Raw genomic sequence first — 17,913 nt, forward strand, 5'->3', positions numbered from 1 at the left:
GTGATCAGTGCAATTAGGTACACTGACCTACAAACTATTACTTGCATACTACCATATGGTATAATACATTACATTCAATAATACTCTGTGCAAAAAAGCAAACATGCAAACATTTCCACATACACTTCAAATACTTCAACTTCACTACTTCATCAAGACTCAAGTGTCAGTGTCCCTCCGCACCGCTAGGTCGCGCTGTCATGACACAAGCACACACGGGCGAGGTGTTGTAGCGTTGTAGTGCCTGGATCTGCACAGATCTGCGCGGCTCCACCAATGGGATCGCTGGGATTGTGCAGCTCTGCCGGCATCTGCGCCTCCAGGACGCGACCTCTGTTCTTGGTGAGGTTGTGCTCGCTGTGCTTTCGGCGTCACAATCCTCACGGACACGGCCGAGCTGGAGACTGTGTCCCGGAGTTGTGCGCCAGTGCTAAAGCAGTGCTAAAGCAGTGCTAGTGTTGCAGCCCTGCTCAGATCAGTGCAGACAGCCTGCGCTCTGGGATTGTGTAGGGACGACAGGTTTGCTCTTTTATTACACACTACACTGATGCACCGGATGACAGTCAAGTGAACAGTATATGGCAAAACACCAGCAGCCTAGATCAGTGCCAGTTTAGTTAGTGGTGAAGGATTGGCTGCGCTGATGTATATGCACTGGACACGTTATTGCCCCTCATATGTATTAAACTGTGGCACAGTAAGGTCACTAGATGGCAGGGAATGAAACACAACGAGTTCAGCGTCATCTTGAATAGAGACCTTTAAATTGCACTGCGTCCGCCATTGTTTTTTTCCCCCTCTCTCTTTCCATTTCATTCCTAGATTTTGCGTGTGTGGGTTTTAGATAGTACACCAGATTGATTTGATTAAAACAGATGTTCAAGTCTTCTGGATTCTTTCAACCTAGTTCAGTGTTTTATTATAGAGTACCCCCCTTCCTACCTAAATGTGTGGTTTAAATATGTTAATATTTATTACTAATAATAACAATAACAAGGTTCCAGTTTCCACTAAGTAGAATCTATTTTACCAGTTGGAGCTACAACCCCCAAACTGTTGGACTTGCAGACTAACCAGAGTCAGTTTGACTTGATGAGAGACTAAACCTTTATGAAACTCTTGAGACTAAATCAGTCATTCTAGGACATTCACACAGGAACATGTATCAGTATTTCATCCTGGTCCTTTACAGCGTTGTCTCCCTGGCCTGTTGGTCCACAGGTACTGTACCATAAAGCTGCATTGTCCAGCTCAGGTAGGGTCTCTCACTATAGTCAGATTGGTATTACCTTGTAACAACACTGTAAACAACACTGAACTCGTGTGTGTCTCTGTGTCCCAGGTGGGGGAGATGGACATGGAGGGCGAGGAGGTGTCGGAGGTGCTACAGCTCTCCGTAGGGGGCTGCAGGTTCGCGGCTCGCAGGGACTCCCTGTGCCGCTTCAAAGACTCCATGCTGAGCTCCATGTTCAGTGGGAGGTTCCCGCTGAGGCGCGACGCGAGTGGTGAGCCCCCCCCCACCCGAGCAGACACGCACAGTGGGCACCATGACCCGGGCGCAGACTTTCAGCCCCCACGCAGCTGCTGGACTCTGGGTCGCATGTCACAGAAGAGAAAGTGGAGGGATGCTCCTGTTGAACAGGGCGGGGAGATGCACATGAGCACCGAATGTAACTGTATAGCAGCCCAAAATCCCAGAGGTCACGCAGCAAGCTCACACACAAACCCCCCTCCCCGCTCCACACACAAAGTTATTGTTGGAGAGGAGGAAGCTCGCTGTCGGGCACTGGAGCAAAGACAGCCTGTGGTGAGTCGCGGCGGTGTGGCCAGTCCTGTGTCTGGCAGTAAAAGCAGCTTCCTCTCCTCCGTGTGCTCCAGGCGCCTGTGTGATCGAGCGAGACGGCCACCTCTTCAAGTTCCTGCTGGACTTCCTGCACGGCGAGCTGCACCTGCCCGGGGATGAGGAGACGCGAGCGGCCGTGCAGCGAGAGGCGGATTATTTCGGCGTGCCCTTCCCTCGGTCCCTGACGGACCAGCTGGCGATGGAGCTGGAGGCAGGGGCTGAACGGGAGGACACCCCCTTGCGCCAGGTCGGCCCGCGCCCCTCCACCCACCGCCACCCAGTCACCACCCGCTCTCGGCGTGGATTTTGAAAAGCCTTCTTTGAAAGGATGTTTCATTTGCCCTAATTTCTGTGCTCTGTGTTCCAGGCCCTGGGGGATCTGTGCCAGGCATACGGGATGGTGTGTGCAAAGCCAGCCGTGTGGGTGCTGCACTACCTGAGCGCGTGTGGGGCGAGCTGCGAGAGCAAGGTGCTGGGTGTGTATGGGAGCCAGGAGCTTGGCCTGCAGGCCATGGAGAGACAGCTGGGCAGCAAGACCAACAGCCGTTGTGTGCACCGCAGGTACTGCCTACTTTTATACACATTTCCATGCACATACTGACACACACACTGATGCGCACCAGAAACTGATTCCTGTACACTAGGGTGTGGCCCCTCACATGCCGTACACATGCCTGTCTCTCACTGTGCTCCTCAGGGAAGCGGGGGGCAACGTGCAGTATATCTGGAGCTATTACTCCCGCTCCGAGCTGGGGAAGATGATGGATGCCTTTGACAGCTGGGAGGGGCGAGGTGAGTGCTAGTGATGCGGAGGGAGAGCCGGCAAACGCGGACTGTGGCCCCGTTCAGTTCTGTATGGAGGAAGATCACTGTCGAAAAGATCCTCATGCCATGTTGGTTCCAGTTGACACTGCCATGTGAGAGTCTGTCCTCTGTTAATGGTTGAAGTCTGTGAAACTATATCATAACTAAAGCCACATCTCTTTGAACTCAGGGAAACCTGTTTGCTCCCACAAATATTGGTATGAAAGCAGTTGTAAACACTCTGGTGACAGAATTTTAAATGGTATCTCCTGCCGTTGCCCTTTTCCCCCGGCTCTCTACGGTGCGGTAAACCTTGTCCCGCGGGAGCGTCTTATGCTGCCAGTGCCGTGTGAGGCTCTGATCTTGGTGCTCTTCTCTCCACAGGAGTGAGTTTCTGGCGCGTCCCCCAGGAGCTCATTGAGTGCTGGACTCTGGAGAAACGGCCTCTGCAGGAGAGCCAAGAGCCCCTGTCTCCCAGACATAAGAGGTACGGCCCGCCAGCCTCCCTCTCCTCACACACACCGTCTCGCTAGGCTTTCCGGGGGCAGGATGTACATACTCCTCTTTCCTTCAGGACAGTGACAGATACACTGAAATCCCTCTCAGCACCTTGTTAATATTCATCTCCCTGCTCTTGTTTATGTTCACTCCTTCTGAGGTTTTGCTGCCATTACTTCTCCTGCCCAGCGTGGGTGTTCTGTGTTATTGTTTTATCCTGCCGAGCTGACATTTCTCAGAGACTATGTTTTCCCAGTGGCATCGTAACCAAAGTTGTTTCACATGCTGCCACAGAGACACCTGGGAAACAGTCACTGCAACACCTAGTTATTCCAGACCTGCTCAATAGCTTTGCTGCCAGATGCAGATGATATAATCTAGGAATAAATCCATCCTGACACAGCAGCCCTGCCTAGTGTTTTTGTACCCATTTGCTTTCTAGAGGTTTAGAGAAACATCAGTTGTAATCTGTGAGGGTTTTCAACACTGGTTCTCCTGTCAGGTGGTTCCCTGATTTGCTGGAAAAGGAAGAGGAGGAGGAGCCAAGCCCCAAGCGTGTGACAAAGAGGATCACCTTTACAGGCCCGTCCACCAGCACCACCATCCGCGTGAAGAACTCTGGGACGGCGCAGTCCTCCCGGGCCCCACCACGTGTCTCAAACTCTGTCACACAAACGGGGTCAACATCTGCTGCGGCCCAGACTCCTCAGGCACGTGTTGGCCCCAAGCGAGGCATCCCTCCGGATTCCACACCGGCCGAGGGGAAGAGCGGCCATACGAGCTCAAAGATGATGGTGAGGCTGTACAGACCTCTGGCACAGCACCAGCAGCGGGACGCGGCGGCAGCCCCCCCGGCCCAGCCCACGGCCAGCCGCCCCATCCGTCTGAAGAGGCCCCTCCCCCCCGGCAGGGCAGACGTTGTGCATAGTGAGAGAGAGGGGCAGGGGCAACAGGTGGAGCAGTCAGGGCCGGTCGTAGCCAGGGCTGGGCACCTAGACCTAGGAGAGAGGGGTGAGCCACAGGCCGCATGTGGCAGTGGGACAGCGGAGCGGGAGCGGCCAGCGATGGGCCAGGGGAGCGAGAGAAACGGAGAGGGCTGACCGGTGAATACAGGGGTGAGGCCGGAGCAGTGGCTCTACCGGGCAACAGTGTGTTTAAATTTTCTGATTGCTCAGACCCATCCCTTTCCAAGCCCCCCATCTCCTGTCCTTCCTGAGTTAAGCCCTCTGTGCATCACCCTTCCACAGTCCTACCTCAGCAGCGTCTCCCCTCCCTGGACTGCGACCTCCTCAAGGCACTTCCCAGACCCACCAGAACTTCCTCACTCATTTCCACTGCATTGGGAGAGAGCAGTGCACAGTCAGCGTTGCCTCAATTTCTCTGGCTCTGTGTGTTATCAGGGAAAGCTGGAAACCCTTCGCTGCAGGCTGGGGGCGCTGGCAGCTGCAGCCCTGCCAGGTACAATACTGGCAATTTTACAACAGAGAAGATCCTTCAAATACTGATAGTATAGGAGGGTTAACTCTCTTTGAGCGTACAAAGGGATGTGGACTTAATCACTGATAAACTGTTGGCGTGGCACGTAAGAGTCATCTGTTTGAAGGGACTGTAGTCATATAGTAGCTGCACATAGAGCAGTTTTTTAAACAGCATCACAGTGTTTTTACCCTGTTTTTAAAGGAAGCGTTTGTGCTTCTCCATGTTCGCAAAAGGTGTGAAGAATGTAGTTTGTTACCAGACAGCAAGGGTGCCATGGACATGTGTTTCCCAAATAAATCTGAGAAGAATTAATGTGTGTCTGAATGCGCTCTTTATTGCTGGGAGTTTCCGGTCATCGCTGTGGTGAGCGTTTAAAAATACGTCTCATTGTAGGATAGAAATCTGATAGAGCAACATCAAAAATAAATAGGAATGGAGATTTGTTTTAAATACTAAGAAGAAGGCCTGTGTTGTGTTCGGTAATGCTGTGATTGACTTATTGCCGATGCTTTCCAATCCCTAACAGAGTGATCCTTTTTCAGCTGGTGCTTTGGTTACAGCACAGTCAGTATTACCCTTCAGTTCAGTACTCAGATTGTTTGTACTGAATGTACTGGGATTCAGGAACGGTTTCAGCCCTGATCTTTGCGGTGTAGAGTTTCTCCTTTTCTGGCTGCTTTGAGTTCATCTAGTTGCATGAGTTTAGAAAATGCCCTCCTGTTGGGGGTGGAAAAGTATTGTGGAAACCTATAACAGCAGCGACTCTGTGTGAGAGACGAGTCATTGTGTTGAGCTTCGATAGGTCTACATCTGGAGTTCAGAAGGTCAAAGACCACCAGTGACCCAAACTAAACTGAAAGATATTCAAATTATTTTTTAATTTAGTTAACATTTACAATGATTACAGTAAATTGAATATTTTGTATTTTATTCATTCATGACAATTTTCAAGATGACACTTTTTGTGCATATGATTCTTATTGGTAAAGTGATGCCAAATACTGAGCCTGAAGAATAGCTCTTTCAGAGTTGGTTTTTGTTGATTTTTGATTATCAGCGGAAGGTGATCAGGTACTCTGGGTAAGCCTGCACGTCATTGAAAATAACAAACACCCTCGGATTTGCCGGATTGTCTACAACACTGTCATATAAATCTGCAGGATCCGCAGACGTCTTGGCAGGGGGCACAATCAGGCCAGCTCTTCCGGTGGTAAACTCTCCGACGAGGACCCTGGAGTAGTACACGTATTTCAGTCCTTGGGCATCGGGCTTGGAGTAAGTGTTGCTTGCAGAGTAATTCGCATCAACTGCAAAGTAGGTTCCATTCCCGATGACAGCAGCTACACAGAAACAAGCATGTTTACTTCACTACACAACAGACCAGACAACAATATTATGAGTCGTATTTATTTTCACGAGGAAACAAATGCCGAGCAGCCACATCAGCTGATTAGGAGATGAAGAGCATGCCATTCTTAAAGTCAATGATAACCCAAACCCCAGAGTAAACACTCTCTAGGTTTAAAACCATGCCAATCAAAAGGAAAGGAGGGAATGGTTGCTCTACCATTTCTTCCTGCGTAGCTGCGGTTGAAGCCGTGCGTGTTGATCTGACTCAGTGTCGTTGGGCAGGTGCCATGGAAGAGCCGTCTCTCGTTGTTAGTGTGGCCGTTCTTTTCGTCCAGGTGCTTCTTTCTGATCTGGTAACTGTGCCACAATGAGCCGTTCTGGATTCTTTCAATCTGGGAAGACAGGGGACTTTCTTACACTTGGAAAACTGTAAAAATCTAATCCAGGCCTTGACCAAATCAACTATTTATTAATCCAAACGTGATACTGTACAATGGTATAATTTGCGATTCAGAGGAGGGTCAAAGTTTTGATTTGGGCTAGCCCCACATCTTTAACCAAACAGACGTGAATTATTTCTGTATAGACATGCACTTGTGTGTATATACCTGTAACACATGCAGGATTGTGGCCCTACAGGACCAGATTTGAAGAATATTGACAAAGTCTTCGTAACTGCTTTCACTCAAAATTAATACATCATCATTCAACAAATACATTGGCCTCGGTAGTACCTTCAGTATGTTGTTTGGACAAGTCTTCCTGAATTCCTGCTCCACATCCTGATACTCAGGAGTGCCTGTCTGGATCTGCACCTGTACTGTCTGTGACCCTTTCATATCACTCCAGTGGGTTGGAAGGTTTCCGAGAGATTCATCTGTAAAACAGAAAGTCAAAAAGTAAATAATAAAAAAGTGTTAAGAAATAATTATTGGACATGATGATATATAATGTCTACTATTAACTATTTTCATGGTAGAATGAAAAAATAAGTTGAATTCAATACATGAGTCTTAAAATCATCTGGTGAGGATCATCTGAGGTCTCCAGTGACCACCAGCAGCTAGACTTTCAGGACCAATACTGAACTGAGACCCGTGTGAAGCAGAGAATTGTTATCTGAAAATGTGCTGTTATAGACCAACCACGCAGTCCAAATCAGATTGAACTGACCTTACTGATCTATAATCATGTAGGAGTGGTGGGCAGATGAAGGTTACCCTAGTTTAATTTTAGGGATTTTACCCGGTCGGTGTTTAAGATGTTGTAAAAAGTCTGTTATAGTCAGTTGAAGAGAAAAATGTTTTTGATTGTATATCTGTAGGTTTTGGCTTACCTGTCAATACGACTCTTTTTATCTTTATCTTTTTGTTGAAGTCATCTACTGCCACACTCCTGCTCAACGAAACTGTATAATTCTTTCTATCAATGTTGATTTTGACCCGAGCTTCTTTGTTTTCAAAAGCCTGTTCCAGAGTGAGGTTTGCGAGGCTGTTGAAAGGCACAAAGCTGCCGCTGTCCTCGTACTGCCATTCCACCAAGGTGCTAACCACGGCCGCCTCGCGTTTCTGGGTCTCTTTATTCTCAACCTTCCTGATCATCACCTGGATCTCAGTCATGGCCTTCAGCACGTCTCGCGTCAGCCCTGCCAGCTGAATAGAGGACTCTGGGCCCCGGCTCTCCACCTTAATGCTGACCTGCAGCGTCTTCTGAAGGTCCTGGATCTTGTGCAAATCTTCCTGAGAGAGAAGAGCGATCCACTTGTCATTGACTGTTTCTTCAGTCTGTTCTTTGATAATAAGCTCTTTGATCCAGTCTTTGGCCCTGGCCAGGTCCCGGCTCCTTTCAGCACAGATCTGAAACACGGCCGGCTCGAACTCTTCACCCATCATGACAAATTCTTCATTTTCTTTTGTTTCTGAACTGCTCCCCACAAGGGAATATAAAGCACCTGTGAGTGGAAAAACACAAACATTATTAATAACATTATTATTTGCCTATATGCCACATATCCCACAAAGTGCAGTCCGGCACAGAGTCATCATAGTTATAATTCTGTGTTTAAAGGTTAACATGAAGCTAAATAAAGGCAAATAAGTAACTTACTCTTGACTCTCGAGAACACAGACTTCTGCTCCGGCAGGGCAGTGCCTTCTCTGGCTTGCAGGCTCTTATGGAACTCAGATAACATGACGGCCTGGAAGATCACTATCCTCACGCTCCGCAGACACTCCCCCGCCTTCCTCTTACTCACGAAATCCACCACTGCGCTTATCATCGCATCTGCCACGCGAGAGGGACTTGTACCCCCCTGTCCTGCAAAAGCAGACAAATGTGTGAAGTTGTAGCATTGAACACCCCCAACTATGACCCCGGGGAAAGTTTTTTTCCTAGACGGGGAAACCTAAGGTCCTAATGAGGTGCACCCCACAATTCACGAATGACAACACTCCTCATACGGGTGGTTTGTTTCTTTCATCACCTACTTTAGACACAGCCGAAGCAATAGTCTCCTTTGCTCTCCAACTCACCTGTTCCGAGGGCAGGGAAGGAGACCGAGGTGAATCGTTTCTCCTCACAGACCTGGAGGACATGTTTCACTGTGTCCTTGATGTTACTGGGGTCGCTCTGTCCAACAATGTGCACGATGTTTTGACACTGCAGATTTCCAGGCCGTGTCATTATTATCCCATCGTGTGTCTGGGAGCCTGGTGAAAAAATATGAAGCACAGAGGAGAAGCTAAATTAAACTAAGGAGGAGGACCAAAATGGATAACCCCTTCTTGTGCAGAGAAAGCATTGCCCTTTAGAAGGATTTACACTATAATTATTCTAGGGCTGTCTTGAAAACTTGAAAACCATCTGCGCTTTGGGATTTTCTTTGCTAAATCCATATTAGACCCCCACAAAGCTGAATGAAAATTGGTATATCACAGATGAACAAACAATGTCAGGAATCATGTGCCCAGCGTAAGTTAAAATAAAGTATTACTTCTAAACAAAAAAAAAAAAAAAAGGACCTTAAGTCAGTTGCAGATGTTCGAGTAATGTGCACTTTTACTGGAAGGTTAACATGTCACACGAGGAATTAAATACCTGTACATAAACCATGTGCTTGTAAAAATACATACAGTGCATCCAGAAAGTATTCACAGCACTTCACTTTTTCCACATTTTGTAATGTTACAGCCTTATTACAAAATGGATTAAATTCAATATTTTCCTCAATTTTACAAACAATACCCCATAATGACAATGTGAAAGAAGTTCAAAAGAAATCTTTGCAAATGTGCTTTTTTTTTTTTTTAATACATGTACATAAGTATTCACAGCCTTTGCTCAATACTTTGTTGAAGCACCTTTGGCACCAATTACAGCCTCAAGTCTTTTTGAGTATGATGCTACAAGCTTGGCACACCTATTTTTGGGCAGTTTCTCCCATTCTTCTTTGCAGGACCTCTCAAGCTCCATCAGGTTGGATGGGGAGCGTCAGTGCACAGCCATTTTCAGATCTCTCCAGAGATGTTCAGTCGGGTTCAAGTCTGGGCTCTGGCTGGGCCACTCAAGGACATTCACAGAGTTGTCCTGTAGCCACTCCTTTGTTATCTTGGCTGTGTGCTTAGGGTCGTCGTCCTGTTGGAAGATGAACCTTCGCCCCAGTCTGAGGTCCAGAGCGCTCTGGAGCAGGTTTTCATCAAGGATGTCTCTGTACATTGCTGCATTCATCTTTCCCTCAATCCTGACTAGTCTCCCAGTTCCTGCCGCTGAAAAACATCCCCACAGCATGATGCTGCCACCACCAGGCTTCACTGTAGGGATGGTATTGGCCAGGTGATGAGCGGTGCCTGGTTTCCTCCAGACATGACGCTTGCCATTCAGGCCAAAGAGTTCAATCTCATGGTCTGAGAGTCCTTCAGGTGCCTTTTGGCAAACTCCAGGCGGGCTGTCATGTGCCTTTCACTGAGGAGTGGCTTCTGTCTGGCCACTCTACCATACAGGCCTGATTGGTGGAGAGCTGCAGAGATGGTTGTTCTTCTGGAAGGTTCTCCTCTCTCCACAGAGACACGCTGGAGCTCAGTCAGAGTGACCATCAGGTTCTTGGTCACCTCCCCGACTAAGGCCCTTCTCCCCGGATCGCTCAGTTTGGCCGGGCACCCAGCTCTAGGATGAGTCCTGGTGGTTCCAAACTTCTTCCATTTACAGATGATGGAGGCCACTGTGCTCATTGGGACCTTCAATGCAGCAGATTTTTTTCTGTACCCTTCCCCAGATCTGTGCCTTGATACAATCCTGTCTCGGAGGTCTACAGACAATTCCTTGGACTTCATGGCTTGGTTTGTGCTCTGACATGCACTGTTAACTGTGGGACCTTATATAGACAGGTGTGTGCCTTTCCAAATCATGTCCAATCAACTGAATTTACCACAGGTGGACTCCAATCAAGAATCTCAAGGATGATCAGTGGAAACAGGATGCACCTGAGCTCAATTTTGAGCATCGTGGCAAAGGCTGTGAATACTTATGTACATGTGCTTTTTTGTTTTTTATTTTTAACAAATTTGCTAAGATTTCAAACAAACTTCTTACATGTTGTCATTATGGGATATTGTTTGTAAAATTTTGAGGAAAATAATGAATTTAATCCATTTTGGAATAAGGCTATAACACAACAAAATGTGGAAAAAGTGAAGCGCTGTGAATACTTTCCGGATGCACTGTACAGACATGAAACTGTTTGAGATTTTACACTACAATGGGATGTTTTATTGTGTTTATATGGATTACCTGTAAAGAGTAGGATTTTCCATCAAACTTATACACTAGTGGCTAATCTGATGTAATTGGTAAATTAGCATCAATGAAGCATCTTTTCAAACCAAGTCTCAATTACAGTCAAGCTGAGCAAATAACAGACACTGAACACAGAATGACTAGAAACTACAGAAAAGAATACTGAGTAAATGTGTATTTTACCAATAGAAAAAAAGTAAAGAATAAGAAAACATACCCAGCAGAAGACAATCCATTTCCACCGATCTGCCAGCTGCATCCAGAATTGCTTTTGATACACCTAAACAGATGACAGGCAGATGAAAATCCAGGGTTTATCCACAGACTTCTCAAACAGATATTTAGTTGCCATGTTTTTGGGTGCTTTTTGAACCACTAGGCTGAGGAAAGACATCGTTTTACACTGGATAACACAAGTAGGGCAGACATACACAGTTACCTGATTTAAGAGTGAACGTGTTGTTGGATGAATTGACGATCACATCAGTAGTCTCCTTGGTGATGTCTCCTGTTAACACCTCAAGGGTCAACCCTCCAATCGTCATGCAGTACACACCCAGAGTAGGTGTCAAGATCCTCCCAAAGACAGCTGGCCAAAGATAAATGGCAAAAAGACATTATCATTACTCATGACTTGGTAACGCACAATACAAAGTGAATGTGGAGCCTTTTTTAGTTTACACTATTAAATGATACAACTATTGGGAGATTTTCATCAGAGATTCTCATAGTCGTCTCTTACGTGTCTATTAGTAAAACGCCTTTCCCATAAGAAAATGAATATCAGGACTGTTAGGAGAGCGAGTGATGTTTACCAGTTCCCGGTTGTGTGGGGCCAGCATGGTGCTTGACTGGTGTCTGGCGTCCGTGGGGCTGCTTTCTGAACTCTGAAGTGAAATCCTAAAATAAATAAAGGAGTGGGAGGAGATCCTTAACAGCTTCAGTTTAGGAAAGTCGAGAAACTCACGAATACCCAAGCATCCAGGGACACAAAATCACAAGAGATAGAGGGTAGACATAGGGTGAGGTCCCAGCTTTACAAATGAAACTACATTATATAAATAACTAAATAAACAAATAACCAGAAATCACTATTGCATATTGAGCTTTCTAGGTCTCATTCATAATTATTTTCACAAGTTTTCTACTTGTCCATATCGGTTTCTGTTCTGGGACACCAAACCGAAACCTAGGATTGTTCAAAGGATCACTTCTTACCCTCACAGACTGCACATCACTGGGATGTACTATAAAAACCACTTCCTGCAGACGTTTGGGGTCCCACTTTTGGCTGAACCTCAGGACTTGCTCCAGCATTAAGGAGGCCACCAGGGGCTTTGGGAATCCCAGGTTTCCGGTGCCGATGGCCGGGAAGGACACGGAGCTCTGTTTCCGCTGCTCAGCTTGTTTCAGGCACTCCTTGACGATGCCTTTCAACAACTAAAATAACAATATATGTTTATTTAGTTATGTTTTTTACAATAACTAATTCATATAGTAAATTAATATTTATTAAACTGAATTATTTATTAAACTGGCAGGTTTAGTTTTTCTCAGAAATGCAAGACACATTTTAAAATAAAGAAGAGCATATTATTAACAAGCATTATGGTATGGTGCAGATCGCACATAATTGTGAGTATGAAATTGAGTAGATAAATCTGAAAACTGTAAACAGGTCTTACATCTTCTGATTTGCCTTTTCCTTGGTCCCAAAAGGGGCAGATAGCATGAAACACCATGCTGCACTTCAGACCGCATCCTCTAGTTATCACCACGTCTCCTTGGTCAAAGGGGGACGTTGCGGCCTCTTGCCGGACCAGAGTTTGTAGCGATGAACCTGCTGCCTGTAAAATGGCGTTGGAGACGGCTCCTTTACTGAGGTCTAAGTCCTCAGATATAGTATTAACGATGACATCAGTCTGTGAGTGCAAAAACAGAAGCAAGGAAAGCATCAGTACCACTGCACTGTATTAACTGGATAGTTTTCTGAGTTGTAAAGTCTGCATTTTCTTTATTTAGTTTCATTTTGTTTAGGAAATATATGGTAATTATATTCAAAGACATTCATTGACATGCATTTCTGTTTCAAATTACAAAATGAGTGTGTTTGCTCTGAAATCAACAGCATTATTTTCAAAAATGGGCAAGATTAGAAGTCAAAATTAAAGATGTTCTTAAAGGTGCAGATGATGGATGCATATTAGAATGTAGGCTACATTTGGATTTAACACTAATTACGTGCAGTCAAAAATGTTATTGTTTAATCCTACCCAGCAAATTATTTTCCACAGCAAAGCCCTAATTTAGAGTTGGTTCCTCTAACTAGATTACAGCCCAACTCTTACACTCGATGACACCGAATGCTATCAGGAGCACTCACTGATGCATCCTGGATGTTGCCCTGCCTGAGGGTGATGGTCAGTCCCTCTTTTGTCCGTATCGTCTCCTGGGTTCCTCTTCTCTCCACTTTACCAAATTGTCTATGATCCACCACAGGTTTAGGTTTAGGTTTAGGTTGAGGTTTACCCTGCAGGCCTCTCTGCTGCGGTGCCTCATCAGCGAACACTTTCTGCACAGCGGCTGTCACGGCTCGGACTGTTTTGTCATCGTTGTTCACCAGGTGGATCTTCTTCAGAGTGTTATCACCGTAGAAGTCCTGACAGTGTTCCCGCACTGACTGAGCAATGGTTTCTGCGCACAGATCCAAAGGAAAGCCAAAGATGCCAGAGCTGATCGCTGGAATGGCGATGGAGGAGCAGTTGTGCGTCTCTGCCAGTTTCAAGCTTTCCTTCACAGCCCTCTTGAGGTTGCACACTGCTCTCCTGGAGTCTGTGTCGTGAAACCTGGGGCCGACAGCGTGAATGACATGTTTACAGGGGAGGCGGCCAGAATCTGTGATGATGGCCTCGCCTGGCTTCAGGCGTCCTTTGGCATTGACATACCGATCACACTGGTCCTGCAGCAGTTGACCGGCTGCTCTGAGGAGAGCTGCTGCCAGACCCCCAATATGCTTCAGATCCTCATTGGACGCGTTGACCACAACATCAACGGGGTAATGGCATATGTCAGCCTTGCAGACTGTGATCACCACCCCATCAGACATCTGCACCTCACAAACACTCTGACCAGCCTCCTCCTCTTCACTTTCTGGGAAACTGTCCTCTTGGAGAACCACCACAAAATTATTTTCCTTCATGGCGACAGACATAAAAACACTGCCTTGCTCTTGGAAATACTTCTTTACCCCTGGCTTAATGATTTTGAGATGGTCAGCATGGAGAGATGACACCATCTTTTCAAATATGGTCTTCACTTCGCAGACATAGAGCCATTCTCCACTCAGTATGATCCTTGGCCTCCTTGCATCAAAGCTAATTTTCACGTTCTTCGTACTTGTATCCTTCTCCCAGCAATCTGCTTTGTTTTCCTGAATGAATTTGATGACTGCATTGGACTTGACTGGAACCATAACTTCAGTGCGTGAATGTTTTTGTATAAACCCTGACAGTTTCTTATAAACTTGCTCTGATGGTTCACAAAGGCCAGAAACTATCATTTGGAAATTCCCACTGAGTTCACAGAGTTTTATTGACACGGTCTTCATTTGAGAGTTGAAACCGTTCTTTAAACTAGTAACTAACTGCATCCACTCTGGTTTCCTCAGCACGTCTCTGTCTTCTACATCAATGCAGTGGAAACTCAATTCTGTCTGCAGCTTCTTTTCCGCATCAGCCAGGGCCTCGTCTGTCTTTCCAACAATTACCACTGCTTCCTCTTGCATGTTAAACACAACACTGATGCCCTTTGAAGTGAAGAGGGAGTAGGACATCTCCTCACTGTCTACTTCTCTGAGAAAGTTGACAACATTCGGGTGGACCTCCACGTGTTTCTGTTTCATGTGCAATACCTGCTCCAGAACATGGCTTTTGATGTTGAAAACTTCAGATGCGAAACCAGACAGAATGAGCTTCTTGTGTTTAGCCTCGTATTTGAGTATCAGTTCTGGATACTTGGCTGCAGTTTCCTCCTTAAGCCTGTCCTGCTGCAGTATGTGGAACATGGCAGGAGCCACAGCAACCTCCTCCGTTACGCTGTTCTTCTCCCTTTCTATCTTCTTAGTGACTCTGTCCACAACTCCTACCACTATCTGCCTCAGTTTGTCAACCTCCACTGCCAGGCCTGCTATAGCTACATTGCCTTTAGCCATGTCAGGCTCCAGAATAACAGCCCCTGTCACAGCACTGCGAATCTCCTTCTCAGACATCTTCCACACTGAAGAGTTCACTGGACATTCGAAGGACCCGTACTTGGACATGACATCCTGGAAGGCTTCTGAAGCATTCTCCTTCCAGGCCCCAATGTGCTTGGCTGTCAAACCCCTTTGCTTCAACAAGGCAGGCAATGGGCTGAACTTCACTGTGGGGCTACTGAGATCGACTCCACAGAAATGCTTCCCCATGTGTTTACCGATCAGTGTAACCTGCTGGTTATTTGCATGAAGAAATTTCCACAGGGATGCATGAATGCTTTCAGTGAAGGGATCTGGCAATTTCCACACGGGTCTGTCTTTTCCATAGAGAGCTGTACCCAGGGACTTGTAATATGGGTACACATTGACAGGCACTTTGCTGATGAGATGTGTTTGTTTTCTTACAGTCCCTGGAACTGAATGAAAAAGGAGATATTACATGTTTGTGTGTGTAAATAAATAGTAACATTATTAATGGCAACCCTGTCTGGAAAGCAGGGAAGCACTTGTTCCATAGTCAGGGAAAAAGAGCGATCACATGCCCTTACCTTTAGGGTCCAGGAACGTGACAATGGCCGCCCCCTCCTCCGGCAATATTGTAATACCTTCCACTTCCCCTCCTCCGTTTTTCTCCTTTTCAAAGTACAGCTCCAGCAGGTCTTCAGTGGTGTGGGGGGGCAGATTCTCCACTCTCACACTCCTGCTGAGCTCCAGAGCTTGCTCTTGCTCTTTGTGCATTCAGTTAGAAATTGCTCGACATCTATTTAAAAATCAAACAACAACAACAAAAAACAAGACAAAAATCAAACAAAGTGCAGGTTTACATTTCAGAGTGTTACTTTGGATTAAAATGATTGAAAATGAAGGAAATGGGATTCAACAACCTGTACAGACCAATTTGTCATTATCAACAAAACAGAGTTGAGTAAATATACTACAGTGTAAATGGTCACGACAAACTGCTAATGAACCAAAGAGCAAACACAAGATATTGTCCATTTAAAAGCCCTTCATCTCATGAGAGGGTAAAGACGAGTTATTTGTTCATACCGTTGCAGTTTGTGAAGCACACCACAGCTTTGTTGATGTCATAAATCATCTCCACAGTGAAATCCCCGTTCTCTTCTGACACACTGCAAATATTCTCCACCATCATCCCCAGGATTTCTTTGGAGATTTTGTCCTGGACGTTTTCCAACACTATGCAGTTCGTCTGTAAACTTTCTTCATCTCCTGCCTTCTTTTCTTCTGCTGCTTTTTCAACGTCTGGAAAAAGCAAATCTTATGAAGTACACTGTGTCACTGCATAAATAATAATAATAATAAAATGATAATAAATATTAAAAGCACTATACACCATTTACAAAGTTACAGTTCTTGTATTGGTATATTGCAAAAGTATATAATAAAACTCAAATCAACAAATAATAATAATATTACCTGACTCTGGAAGTTCACTCGTGCCTCTTTCCTGAATAATACAAAAAACATAGATATTTGAAAAGTCAAGGATCTCATGCAGAGATGCAGTAGTGTATCATTTCAAAAACTAATACCCATGTGCTTCTGCCACCCTCTGCGTATCCCCAGCCCTGTATTACTGACCACTGCTTCCCAAACCAGAGTCCCCAATACCAGGTCTATGAGTCAAGCAGCATTAGATCATGCAGTTTAATATCTGCACTGGTTTATACTGTGAATAATACAGTAGGGGTCTAATCCACACAAAGACCACCGCAGGATGCTGCTCACCGGTCCTGGAGATGTGGTCTCCTCTCGCTCCTCCTTCAGTCTGACACTCAGTGTCACTCTTTCAGTGTCTATGATGAGCTCATGGCTTTGTCTTGCCAGGACTCGCTCCCTTGCTGAACCAACAAGCAAGCAAGCAAATGAGTGATATTATTTTAATCAGAATTTAATTCACCTTTCATAAATACAGTAATTTAATAATTGTAATGCAGATTTGGAAATTAATACAAACCCTTATCTTACATCAGCACATAAATTAGAAGACAACACTTTTACTGGTAAGAAACTGACAACTTAGTAACAAAGTTCAGCCGGGTGGGTGCGATCATAACTGCTCTGGGCAGAAACAGACTGTGAAACACTATATATCTGGGTACATTGTAGATTATGGTCTGGCATGAGTGATAAGGACGACGATTCCGATATGTAACCTCCATAACTCAGACTATTTGTTAAAGGAGATGCCTAGCAATTCTCATTGGAAATACTCCTTGACAACATTGTATTGTCCGTGCTGTCATATTATGTTAAAATTTAAAGTACATTTCTATGTGTTTTATTATATTATTGATCGTTTCATTCTGAATGATAGTGTTACTGAGCAGCAGCAAATATTAGCTCTCTGCTTGACAGAGTTGTTTCTTTTCCTGAAACTGAGTCCCTGTTGTGTGGAAAGTTGAAATAAGGGCACAGACACAGACACAGACACAGCAGCCCTCATCCAGAGATACTCACTCTCCTGTGTTTTGAACCAGACACACGCTCGCTGCTCGCTGGGGTTGTCGTACTCCACCTGGCAGTCTCCCCCGCACGATTTCTTTTTACTCTGGAAGTAAATCTGCAGCTTGTTTTTCATGCTTTTCCCCAGACTGGGGCTCCAGTCGCCCGTCACTGTGATGGGGTGCAGATAGGACTCCTCCATGGCTCTGTGTGACTGCCGGGGTTGGGCGACACTTCACATGTACTGCCCTGCTGGTAACTTTTGCTTTTGTTTTCTGAGAAACGAGTCAGATAACATGGCATTGAGAAAGAGATTGGGTGGTGTCTATATTAATATTTGTGTTGCAGTCACTGATAAGTGTTTTATATAACGTGTGTTTGTTTTATTAATAGTAAAAGATAAAACATAGGGCCTGGCATAGGGATG

At 45.7% G+C, this 17,913-nt stretch overlaps 1 protein-coding gene and 1 pseudogene across 1 annotated transcript; one reads left to right on the forward strand and one right to left on the reverse strand.

Moving 5' to 3' along the window:
- The first annotated feature begins 359 nt into the window (after window positions 1–359).
- On the forward strand, window positions 360–4,936 carry LOC136711695 (BTB/POZ domain-containing protein KCTD18). The gene is made up of 7 exons (XM_066688113.1): window positions 360–519; window positions 1,343–1,505; window positions 1,879–2,090; window positions 2,211–2,404; window positions 2,541–2,635; window positions 3,032–3,134; window positions 3,648–4,936. Exons 2-7 carry the CDS (start codon window positions 1,352–1,354, stop codon window positions 4,243–4,245), a joined length of 1,356 nt encoding a protein of 451 aa, XP_066544210.1. The 5' UTR covers window positions 360–519; window positions 1,343–1,351; the 3' UTR covers window positions 4,246–4,936.
- Window positions 4,937–5,483: 547 nt separating this feature from the next.
- Window positions 5,484–17,703, reverse strand: LOC136711604 (protein mono-ADP-ribosyltransferase PARP14-like; annotated as a pseudogene).
- Window positions 17,704–17,913: the final 210 nt, after the last annotated feature.

Source organism: Amia ocellicauda, chromosome 16 (assembly GCF_036373705.1).
Source record: "Amia ocellicauda isolate fAmiCal2 chromosome 16, fAmiCal2.hap1, whole genome shotgun sequence".
Classification (NCBI taxonomy): Eukaryota; Metazoa; Chordata; class Actinopteri; order Amiiformes; family Amiidae; genus Amia; species Amia ocellicauda.